General features: G+C 36.8%; 2 protein-coding genes across 4 annotated transcripts in view; one reads left to right on the top strand and one right to left on the bottom strand.

Moving 5' to 3' along the window:
• Positions 1-4,339, bottom strand: part of cux1a (cut-like homeobox 1a) — a 123,802-nt gene extending 119,463 nt beyond the window's left edge. For 2 of the 3 annotated variants that reach the window (XM_065259867.2, XM_065259877.2), the window contains exon 1: positions 2,772-4,339. In XM_065259867.2, the coding sequence (XP_065115939.1) occupies positions 2,772-2,834 (63 nt within the window). In that variant the 5' untranslated portion in view covers positions 2,835-4,339. The remainder of the gene's footprint in view (positions 1-2,771) is intronic. The other variant, XM_065259871.2, reaches the window with a different exon arrangement.
• A 4,909-nt stretch (positions 4,340-9,248) lies between these two features.
• Positions 9,249-12,632, top strand: myl10 (myosin, light chain 10, regulatory). Its single transcript, XM_065259889.2, has 7 exons — positions 9,249-9,391; positions 9,664-9,750; positions 9,863-9,938; positions 11,704-11,808; positions 12,002-12,080; positions 12,158-12,206; positions 12,423-12,632. The coding sequence occupies exons 1-7, from the start codon at positions 9,389-9,391 to the stop codon at positions 12,525-12,527; spliced, it is 504 nt and encodes a 167-aa protein (XP_065115961.1). The 5' UTR covers positions 9,249-9,388; the 3' UTR covers positions 12,528-12,632.
• Positions 12,633-12,699: the final 67 nt, after the last annotated feature.

Here is a 12,699-nt window from a genome sequence, read left to right as displayed (position 1 = left end):
GATTACTCTCGTAGCTTGTTTTGGTACACAGCGTACCACAGCCGGCACATGTGTCCCTCATTAAAGATATCAAACACATTTTTAAAGTCATCGCAGGGGCCCAGCACAGGTTCAGACAAGAGATTCAACTCACATCTCGATGGTGGCAGAACAGCCTGCGTCACTCGCTAATCTCTCCACGTTGACGCACGAAAACCCGGGACCACACACAAGCGGAGGTACACTTACACCTCACCTGCCTCCTCTAACCGAGGGCCACGTGGTGACAGAAAAGGCAGGTGACATAAAAGCAAAGGGTTCAAAATTTAATTTAAGCATTTCGTCCAACAATAAGCACAATACGTATAGTTATATTTATAAGTTAGAATAGCTATAAAGCAAGGAGTATGTTTTTATTAATAATAAGTTACCCTGCCTGTAAAAAACCCAGCCGAAATAGTATTTTTTTATTTACTGTTTTTACATAAAATCATGCTGCATAATGTAAAGAACATTCAGTGAAAATACAACCTTGATACCTTGATATACAGACAGGGTCACATATTGGTAACAATATTAAACAAAGTTAAAGGGTGGAAAGTTGAGGGTTGGGATTAGTCAAGTGTATACAGATGAGCTGTCTTTTGTTGTGGTCTCAACCAATTCAAAGTAAAACTAAATAGTTATATATAAAGTCAAAAAAGGTCTCCTATAATCTGAAGTTATACGTTTAAGGGAATTATATAATTCAGACGACTTCAACTTTTGTGGTTTTGTTGGGTAATGTCATACATCTGATTCAAATTGTGTAATCAAGTCAACTTTGTAAATCAGTAAACTTAATCAGATGTATAAAAACAATGCTGAATCACATGCACCCTGCATAAAATTGTTGTAAAGCATGCTGAAAAATATAAAGTAGAGTGAGCAGAAAACAAGATAAATAGCATCCATGACATCATCAAAGCCTGAACTCGCTGATGCCAGTTCTTATCAGCCTGGGAGACAGACAGAGCCAGAGAGAGAGAAAGAGAGAGAGAGACAGAGTGAGGGAGGGCGAGAGAGCATTGAAAATTAAGAGTCACCACATCAGAATATGCACAGCTGTGTGTGTGGTCCTTTTATGCTCTACAGTTCACTATATGTCTGAACCATAATTGAATAAATGATTTTCCAAGAACTCAATAATCAAACACCTCCTCCCTGGAGAGGAGCAAGACATCTGACATACAGGCTCTAAGCAATGTTTGACTATTACAGATTAATGTTACACAAACACCGAAAAACATCCCATATTTTCCTAAACACATTGCAACACGTACTAAGAATTCTGCATTGTGGTTCAATTGAATTTCAGATTATTTTAATCCGGCCACCTCATCTGTTCAGCTGTTTTTGTGTGCACAAAATATTTGCACGTCGTATTATTTTTAATACGACGTAATCATGTAATATCTAAAACAAATAAATACATCCTTATTTATCTATTAACGCTTAGTAAGCTCGTTTTCCAGATATTATCGACTGATATCGATTTTTTATTTATTTTAAATGTTATGCTATCGATTTTTCAATGACTTGTGGTGCTTATAGAGATGTATAAATAGTTTACTAGAGGAAATATAAAGTTCGATCCGTCACGCGCAAATAGGTCAGCGATTTTCCGAGCTAAAATTCAACCATGCGACCTCAGTTCATAAATATATAAATCCATTAATCAGTAATTGATATAATCGAGGTCTATTGTTTATGTGTAACCAATCGGGAAAAATGCACTTCGTGAACCTAACGCACACACATTTCGATTCAGCGTCAACTGTAATAAAACAAATGCAAATAGCGCAAGTTGTAAGTTAATAGTTTAGCAAGTAATCGATGCAATAAAAGGCAACATTGAATATGCACAGAAATCTCATCTTTACAATACAACCCGCCCGTTTTAGCTTAGATGTAAATTTTCAGCTGTACGACATAAACGTGTTATATGTGACAAAACTGACTTACGGTATTAAATTGCGTTAATTTGTTTTGATAAGCTATTTCGGTCGCATTAGTCGGGCTCTGTAACGGAATACTGTAAACATAACATTGCATGCTCGAGACCGCTCCGTGCGCATATGTAAAACGAGACATTTCCTTAACAAAATGACTGAACTGTTCATGTTTGTTTATTGTTTTGTATTTAATTGTTCCTGTCTGGCGCAGGTCTCGCACCAACTTCACCCGTCTTCACTTAAAGCTTAACGACCAAAGCTAAACTTTGCGATTGATAACGAAAACCCGCTTAAAAAACTTCCAAAGAAACAAATCAGCACAAAACTCTTCACAAACAACGAATAGTATGAAATATAAAAACGAGAGGAAAAAGTCCGACACCTCTCGTTACTAAGCAATAACGTCTCGGTCCAGCACAGCGCCACCCGTGTAGCGCGACACACTTCTTCCCCTAAACACAAAATTATTTCAACAAACATACTATCAAAATCTACAGCACAAACTATTCACAACACAGCCCGGGATGAGAAGGTCCGATCTACAGAACCGGAAAACCTTCGGGCTCCCGTTGCCAAACTGGCCGCATCCACCTTGACCGTGATGGTTGATCGATGGGAATTGAACAAAGAGGATCAATTTCCGATCAGCGCGAGCGAGCCGCTTTAATCAATGGGCGCCGAAGCCACGCAAACCCGGCGAAAGAGGCGTCGCGAGAGAGACGCTCCAGCCCCTCCGCGACGCTCCCCGGGACCGGCTTACCGGCACAGCGCGTGAGTACAAAGCAAAAGGGAGCTGACCTGGAGCTGCTGCAAATCAAAGCGTTTCCAATATTGAAACATCGATCCCGCATTGGCCGCCATCTTGAGACATATTGAGACGGAATGAAAGGCTGATAGAGAGAGCGCGAGAGGGGCTGGAGTTCAGCGCGAGAGAGAGGCGGGGGAGCGCGCGCAAAACACGGAGCGGAGCGGATCGAAGGGCGCGGGCGCGCGCGGAATGGAGTTATCGAACCAACGCCAACCTGTGATATTGAATAGGGCTACTGAAAACAATTATTGAGACCGAGGTGGCATCCGAAATAAAAGGCAGAAAACGCGGGGTGGACTTCCCGCGTTCAATCGAGCTCCCTGTGGCCGAGCGGAGAGGGAGGGGGATGTGTTTGGATACGTTTTCATCCGTTAAAAGAAAATAGTTTACACGGTTATTGATTTTTCATCACTTTCGATATTGCGCCAGCCGTGGACGCTGAGCGGATCGGACGACGCGATTAAAACAAATTCGACGCGTACACTGTGTTCTTCCTTTTATCTTTGTACGCGTGGTCAGATGATCAACCTTTCACCCTGTTGGTATATTCGTATTGTTGAGATATTGATTTATTTGATTAGCTCTCCATTTCTTTTGGAAATATAAATGTTTTTGATATCTTTCTTCATATTTTCTCATAACGATTCGTGTCGTTGTTTGTGTATATGTTCAGCTCGTCTTTATTTTTACCCCAAAGCCGATAGATCTATAATATTGATTTCATGGTCAATGCCTGCGTGAAGAATCTGAATAAAGAGAGCTGTACCCTAAATAAAAAGAATACTTAACTTTTAACAATATAAATGTTGTATTAAGTAATGGGTATTTTATGTACGGTATTTAAGATGGTAGCATTTGATGATTTTATCGTATTATATAAACCATTGTCCGGTCGATTCCTGATGATTTGTAAATGCTGCCATTGAACTTGAACTTAGAGAAGAGCGCCCTCTATAGGATGTGAAGAGTATTGCCATAGCTCATTGTTCATAGTGATGCAATGATCCAAAGTAATTGTATTAATTATCACAATTAGTGTTGATAATCACAATTTAGCCGTTAACGTGTATAATAAAAGTTAATGTTAATAGTACAACGTTAACGTGTATAATATAAATCTATTAAAAGAAAATATTTTGCCCTTATATAATAATCAAGAAAAACTATTATAGATGTAATTTAGTCTGTGTACTGGAAAACTAAACATTTAATATGTTCCTGTTCAGATGTACGGATTTACTAGTTCATCTTTCTTTTAGATTATAAAATACTGTCATTGTGCAGAGGACAAACATAGAGCCAATAAGAATTACAAATAACATTATTAAAGAAAACTATAAAATACAATTGCATTGCCATTTATATTAACACAGATGTGTCTTGTGATTCTTACTGATATTTACTAAAGACTTGTTAGCATTTATTGTGAAAATAAATATTTTGCATATATGCATTTGGTAGATGCTTCAATTCAAAGTGACTTGAAGTGCATTGAAGCTGTTCATTTCATCATTATGTGTGTTCCCTGGATTGAATGCATAAGGTTTGCATTGCAAATGCTCAACCACCTGACGTACACAAAAACCTAAATTTGATAAATATGAAATATATGAAATGTACTGATAAATAAAAAAATATTTCAGTTTAACCTTAAATATCATTTGCCTGATATAACTGGCCTTTTTGTTCAGGGCGGTTTAATATATAGCATTTACCCAGTTCCATAAGTTATATTTATCTGTGGAGTTCTCAGATCTGTTTAAAGAATGGCCAAAACTGTCATCCTCACCACCACACGCAGACACTTAAAGACAGGGGAAGTTTTAGCTTATCCCCTGCAGGGCAGACTGAGAATTTCAAGCTCAGGGAGTCCCACGACTCCTCACGAGTGCTCCTCCCCTCAGTTACCCCCTCTGAGAAGCCAGGGGAGTCGGTCCCATTGGCAGTTTGTTTTTCAGGCCCACTAGAGTCTGCGAGCACCCTCCCACCCCTCTTCTGCCCAGGCGTACGCACACCTCATGGGAGCACAATTAAGAGCTCGCTCTCCTGCCTGCTGAGCTGCGGAGGACTCCCTCCTCTACCCTTCCCCTTTTTTAATCAAATAAGCCTCCTCTTGAGGCTAGTCCTCGTTTAAAAAGTCGGCATGCAGGATTAGATTTTAATTATGGAGATGCAAAGACACGCCAAATGAACATAATGAAGAGACAAGCAGAGGGCATTGTTCTGGGGACCTGTACCTGTGCGTGTGTGCATGCATGCAGGTTTGAAAAAGTCAGATGTTTTAAATGTTGGTGGTCCTCTTTAATAAAGAGAGCACATAAATCCATAAAATCTGCTTAACTTTAAATGAAATAATGTCAAGACGTTTGTGGGGATAAAAACAATGTCAGTCTATGTGGTGTTTTGACTAATAGAGTGAACCTGTTGATCTCTGCATGTGTTTAGTTATCACTGCTGGTTGGGTTCTCCGCTGGGGAAACTGCACCATCTGCAGGCAAACAAACTACAATTAAAAACACATTTGAAAATATAGCAGATCATGATGTCACTGTCATATGCCTCATTTAATGTAAATTGTACTACGCATCAAAATTGATGTTTTTACTTTGCCTGCTTATAGAAATGTGAAATCACCAATCAAAGCGTATGCACATTTTTCACAATTAAGACAAATAAAACCATCACATAAATCTTTTATATTTTTAAAGAAAAAATATTTGAAACCGTATTAGTAAGTCAAATGTAATCTGGAACATTTTATGCTGTTACGTAGGCTATACGATAGTTGGCTATAACCACATATATGGCATATAATAGCACAGCAATTCTTACATTTTTAAGATCAATGATCACATAATTAATTGTGACCCAGTCTGTGAATTTAGTAATGTACTTTTTCTACATAAAATCATCCTATATGATGTAAAGGACATTCTGTGAAAATATAACCTTGATATCTTTAATACTGACAAGACCATGTCAACAATTGAAATCAATGTAAAATCAAACTTTGATACTCCTAATTTCATAATTAGATTTTGAGACTTTAGTCTGAATTTCACAGGAAGGGTCACAACTGTTAGGCTATATGCATTAACCATAAACATTACATTTTACTTTAAAACAAATCTTCACTCATCCCCAAATTATATATATTAAATTATAGAATATTATACATTTCTGACAACAAGTGACAAACTTATTCGTTCATTTTTATGCGTATCAACCAGGGCCTATAACACTGAGCTAATGTTACTGTGTAAAATGAATGTATACAACCTACAGATCCTTGATTTCTTGCCCGGCTGCCAAACCTCTCCATTGATCCATGCTCGTCGTCTCCCCTCGTCTTTAGCAAACCAAAACAATTTATTTTCGACACGGCATTTGTTTCAGAAATCAGTTAAGCCACTGCCAGTCAAACGGATTAATAAATACAGACCGGAAGTTCAATTCGATTTAGGCGCGTAACCGCTACAACTCCCGTGCGTCAGATGAAATCAGCGTGACAGGTGTGGTCACAAAAAAACAAAGTGAATTCAGATAAGTTTAAGTGTTCAAGTTCAAGTTCAACTTCACAGTTATAGTGCTTAAACATTCAACAGGCAATCATATATAATTATAAACCTTTGTCACCATGTCCTTGACCTGTGGTAAATTATTTGATTGGTCAGAATTTGAGTTGTAATTCTGTTTTACAAAAGCTTGCGAGGAAAACAACATTCTAGAGCCCTGCAGGAATTGTTTCAATACATCGTGAATTATATTTGATGACCTCTATAGGAGAAATGCTCAAACGTATAGACAATTATTGAGACCACTTAGTCGAGTCATTGTTGCAGGCAGATACAGCTCATTAACCCTTTAACTACCTCTCAACCAAATGGTTGAGCACATTTGTAGTCAATATATTTTATTGAGAGGAGCTGATTGAGCTATCTCTACTATTTGCTTGAGGTATATTATGCCAAAAAAATCCATGTCAGAGTGTCAATCAAAAGCACAGTCACAAAATAAATCACTTTTGCGATGTGAACTGTTCTTGGGGAAATTTGCAAGGAAAACATATTTTTTGCCATATTACAATGTAAGAGCACTAACTTTACAAAATTATGTTACTTGGTGCCATGAAAACACTTTTAGTATGTTTTAATAAATTTTTCAAAAACGTGCTCTACCAAACATCACTTGGTAAAAGTAGAAAAGCTGAGCTAATGTTTTCAGATCATCCATTTCTGTAGTCAAAATGTACTATTTCCTGAGAAATATACAGTACTGTGCAAAAGTCTTAAGTCTCCATGCCAGAATTAGATTTGTTGTTTTTGCAATGTAATAGTGATCATATATAATTGTTTCTCAGTCTCTTTAATAGAATACATCCAGAAAATACACTAAATGTGTATGTAGTATTAAAAACTGTATAAAAATGTAAACTGATGTGTCAAGTTTTTAAGGTAAACTCCCCTTCCACTTGAGCAATCTCTTAAAAACCTAAATAAAATTAAATCCTAATATCTCATTTTAAAGAAACTAGTCTTTTTACTTCATTCTGCTCAAAAACACTCAAGATTTGTTTAGTGCCAAGAGAGGTCACACTAAACACCAACGATGCCTAAAGAAGACATTTAGTCTAGAAAATTATTTTTTTATTTTTTTGTACATATTTCCAGTATTTTCTGTTTGTGTCTTATAATAAAATAGATTGAAAAATAAATATGGATGGACATTAAAACTTCTAAAACAACAGTGGCTGCCAAGACTTTTGCACAGTACTGTACATTTCTGATCATTCACAGCTATGAATATGAAACCCAGGTAGTTAAAGGGTTAATTTAAATTTAAACAGAAAAATACATGAAGTTTAGTTTGTGCTTTTGAAATTTAATAAAACACATTTAAATAACTCGAAGTGCACTTGAGAAATAAAAGCTGGGTTATTTCAACCCAAGAGCGGTGTGTTCTGTCCAATATTTACCCAACATGGCTTAAAAATGTTGAACAGCGAAACCTATCTTAGGGTACAAAAATAATAATTTTGGAAACCAAACATTATGTGCGAATGCATTCTTATGCCCCTATACGAATTGGTCAAAATCTCCTCTATTCTGATTATAAAAAAAAAACAGAGGAACCGAAAACAAGCTATAGTTTAACTATGCCTAAAAATAAAGAAATCAAGTTCAATGACGTTGACTCAACTCTGTGCTCCCATATTAAGCAACAGGTATATTTACAGGCCACAGAAGTGTAACAGAACCATATGGTGAAAGTGATTGACAGCAAGAGGCAGCTGTAGGAAGCTAACACTTTCCTTCCAGGCTACCCATCAGTTATGTTATTGCAAGAACACGTAAGCAGACCTTGACTCCCTCACACCCCCCACCTGCCGCCACACACCCAACATGGGCACACTCACTGTAGTAAAAACACACACACACAATGCCAATAGACTACAGTCACATTCCTCACATCCCATTGTGCGATTCTTCTCTTGGCTTGTATTGTGAGGACATCGCTAAAACTAGATACATGCAGACTGCTGTCATGCCGGTAGCTGGACAGATTATTTACAGCAGTCTTGTGGCACATTACTTGGCTGTTCAGAAGAGCACATTTAAATCTGGCAAGCCTTGAATATCTTGCTATATTTGTAGCGACAGGCTTTTGTTCAGGCCGGTTCAACAATAGATAATGGGAGACAAAGTAGAAACAATTTGTATGTAAAAGATGCAAGCCAAGAGCTTGACTGCGCTTGGGTGGATTGAAATGGATCAAGTCCATATGTGGTTTTAATAATGCGCAAAGTTTATTGGTCTAAAACGTTGCAGGTGGAAGAATTGCATGGGTTGAGTTATCATAATATTACCCACAATATACACAGTTTTGGGAGAGACCGGGGCAAGTTGTCACACTGGCTATACATTTATGCATTTGGCAGATGCTGCTATCCAAAGCTATTTCCAGTGCATTCAAGATATATATTTTATCAGTATAAACCTACAATGTTTTGTGCTGCTAACGTAATGCACTAATTGAGCTACGTGTCTTTATCTTATATCTTACATACTGTAATGTGAATATACTGTAATTCATTTTAACATCCATCGATTGCCCTCACTTAGTAGTACCCAACCTTGTTTGTGCTATAATCACCTTGGCTTGTCTTGTTAGCTGGTCAAAAGTATCTGATCACCAATGCAACAACAGCATCAAACTATTACCAAAGTAATCCCCGTAGCCGAGACGTAAGGTCAACATCTGACCCCATGCATTGATGTGAGAAGCTAGTCAGCTTCACACTATCCTTTAAAAACACATTATCTATTTGGAAAAGTCTTACGGGGATAGGGCATTCGAATGATCCTAAGATAGCAAGACCACACTCTCATCACACATCATCTAGCATCTGTCCGTAACAATGAAGGGGGGTGTCAGGGTCGGGGTATTATTCTCTATATGGTAACTATTCTTGTGTTGTGCCTCCTCCTTTGTCTAAACATAGAACAGGTGGGCCGTCAAGTCAATTGTGCCAATATATAGCCGAAAAGAGATGATTTCTGATTGTCCCTCAGGCTTTTGAGACCAAGAACAAGACAAGCACTTCACAATGGTAGGCCTGCAACTATCTATCTATCTATCTATCTATCTATCTATCTATCTATCTATCTATCTATCTATCTATCTATCTAATAAGATGCATTTTAAGATGATTTAAGCACAGTTCCATCTCTGTGACCTCTTTTGAGAGTCATATAATCACTTTATATAGTGGAGTTTAACTGTAACATGTTATTCAATGCTAAGTGTGTGCTTTACAATTGCAATGAATTGAGATGTAAGAGAAAGGGAAAAAAAACAAAATCTTTTCGCTCTGATTCCCAGGCGCCAAAGAAAGCCAAGAAGAAGGAAGCAGCCAGCTCCAACGTGTTCAGCATGTTTGAGCAGTCACAGATCCAAGAGTTTAAAGAGGTAAAAGGATTACCTTAATAAAACATTTTATAAACTGTAATTATAGCAAACCTTTGGTGCTCTGCTCTTTGTGTCTGTAATGATAACTTGGCAAATCCGAACGCTTCTCCAGGCTTTCACCATCATGGACCAGAACAGGGATGGCTTTATTGACAAAAATGATCTGAGGGATACGTTTGCTGCTTTGGGTGAGTAAAGCCACACTGAATGGATGTGTGGAGTATAAATGCAGGAGAGAAACAGGGGGTTTGTTCTGTTGAACTAACTGGAACAGTGTTTTTAAAGGATTCGTGTGATGTTTCTATAGAAGTGTGCTAATGTTGTGAAGCCTAAAAGTAATTCTAGTAGTATTGTTTGTCAATGGTTAAAAAGTTATCAGTGTATATACTCTATATTTTATGGTATTTGCTTTACCCCCGTCTTTCTTTAATGCAAGCATGTGCTTGAGTTGGCATGGACTCAACAAGTACAAAACTGGATAATCAGTTTTTCTATATATAGTTTGAAAAGATTTTTAAGAGCATTGTGTGCTTCAATGGAAGCAATTAAATCTGACATTTTGCACACTGTTAATGTCATAAAACACATTTGATTATTTGATGAGTGACCTAGAAAAAGTGTAGGGACTATATTTCCTTTTATGTAAAAATGTTTCTCGATTTTTTTAAATTTTCTGGTCTCAAACATTTGGACTTCACTAAAGGTTACACTCTTAAAAAATTCTGGTTTATTTACAACCCAGCGTTGGGTCAAAAAGGGACAAACCCAGCCATTGGGTTAAATTAACACACACTGTAAAAAATGATTTGCTGCCATACATTTTTTTGTTCAATTAACTCAGATTTACAAGTCATTTTAATTAACTATTATTTATATTGACTAGAGACGAGTTGTTATAACTTATAAAATATATAGTTAATAATATATAATAAGTTAACTTCATTTTATAAGTTGTAGCAACTCATCTCTTGTCAAGATAAATAACAGTAAGTTGACTTCAAGTTTTAAGCAAAGAATTTTTACAGTGCAGAAAATGTTTATATTTTACCCACAGTGTAAAAAATACTTTGCTGCCTTCATTTTTTTGTTAAATCAACTCAGATTTACAAGTCATGTCAACAGAGATGAGTTGTCACAACTTATAAAATATAGTTGAGAAAAGTCAAGTCAGTAACAACTCACCTGTAGTAATAACAACTCATCTCTAGTCCAAATAAATAATAGTAAGTTGAAAAAAATCTGAGTTGATTCAACAAAAAAATTTAAGGCAGCAAAGTATTTTTTACAGTTCAACAATGAGTTAAAACAACCCAACATAAATTAGGATTTCATTTATGTTGGCTCAGTTCGTCCCTTTTTGAACCAACGTTGGGTTAAAAATAACCCAGCATTTTTTAAAGTGTACTTTTTACATGTGTGTCTGTCTTCACTGTAAAAATATTTGTTGGTTTAACTTAAAATGTTAGTTGACTCAAAAAAGTTAAAAATATTATTTACTATTATTTTTAAGTTGAATTAACCAATTCAAAATTAAGGCAACCTGGTAACTTACTTTCTTAAGTTGAACCAACGTTTTTACAGTGTCCACTTACAATGCTGGGTCATTTTTAGCCCAGTGTGGGTCAAAAATTGACAAACTTAGCCTTTGGGTTAAATTAACCCAGAAAATATTTATATTTGACTCAACAATGAGTTAAAACAACCCAGCAAAGATAAAATCACAACACAGTGGGTTGGGTAAAGGTTCTTCACATTCCTTGAAAACAACCGAACATTTTTTATAAGCAAAAATAAATATTAGACAGAATATGTTATAAAGAACGTATTCCTAACCCTGTTATCTCAGATAACAAGCATTTTATTTAATTAGAGATACAAACATGATAGCCTCTCAGTCCATTAAACGATCACAGAAAGTATTAATGTATATCTCTGCATGCGTGCGTTTGGCAGGACGTCTCAACGTGGGCAACGATGAGCTTGATGAGATGTTGAAGGAAGCCTCCGGCCCCATTAACTTCACCGTCTTCCTCACCATGTTCGGCGAGAAGCTCAAAGGCAAGAATAAGATTCATCAGCATTGAAATTCTAATCATGATAATGAGGTGCAAATAGCATTGATGCCTAGCAGGGACGAGTCAAACCGAATACTGATATTCTATGGATTACTGTACGGTTTAGCCTATATGTGCATGTCATTGTAACATTGTTTGTGAAGCTGTGAAATGACAAATGTTTGTGTCACTAACAGGCACAGATCCCGAAGAGACGATTCTCAATGCCTTTAAAATCTTTGATCCAGAGGGCACGGGCATTCTTAAAGGAGAAGAGTGAGTATAGATTATTATGAGACATGAATGTTTGACATGAACATTGTTTTGAACTCTCTTTTCTTATCTTCTCGAAGGATTAAATATCACCTTATGTCCCAGGCAGACAAATTTTCTGAGGCCGAGGTAACACACGCTTTTCATTTTTATCTTCAATTTTGAATTGGTTTAACTTAAAAATATTAGTTGACTCAATAAAAAGTTGTGTAAATATGTTGTGTCGACCAATATTTATGAATTGAATTAACCAGTAGCTTTATTTTTAACTTAAAGGGTCACATCTATTGGTGCCGATTTCATTTAATCGATTCATTAAACTCATTCAATTCCTTTATAATGCAGGTAAACCAGATGTTCACAAACTTCCCCTTGGATGTGGCTGGCAACCTGGACTACAAAAACCTGTGCTACGTCATCACCCACGGAGAGGACAAAGAACAGGAGTAAAGACTACATTTCCCATGTTTTTCCATGTTTGTTCAAAGTCTGTTTGTGTGGTGTCTATCCCTGAGCTCCGTACCTGCCTTTTGTCAATAAAGAGATACAAAACAATGTCTAGTCACTGTTTACATTAAACAATAAAGCATGGTATGGATTTGCTTAAGTATGTGAAACAGTA

Source organism: Paramisgurnus dabryanus, chromosome 10 (assembly GCF_030506205.2).
Source record: "Paramisgurnus dabryanus chromosome 10, PD_genome_1.1, whole genome shotgun sequence".
In the NCBI taxonomy this organism is placed as follows: domain Eukaryota; kingdom Metazoa; phylum Chordata; class Actinopteri; order Cypriniformes; family Cobitidae; genus Paramisgurnus; species Paramisgurnus dabryanus.
The sequence above is the reverse complement of the archived record's forward strand: the minus strand, read 5'-3'. Positions and strand labels throughout refer to the sequence as shown.

Bases quoted from the DNA above. Each gene is read 5' to 3' on its own strand.
- myl10 (XM_065259889.2), top strand. The intron at 9,939-11,703 runs GTGAGTAAAGCC...TGCGTTTGGCAG, and splicing joins GGATACGTTTGCTGCTTTGG to GACGTCTCAACGTGGGCAAC. The intron at 12,207-12,422 runs GTAACACACGCT...TTTATAATGCAG, and splicing joins ACAAATTTTCTGAGGCCGAG to GTAAACCAGATGTTCACAAA.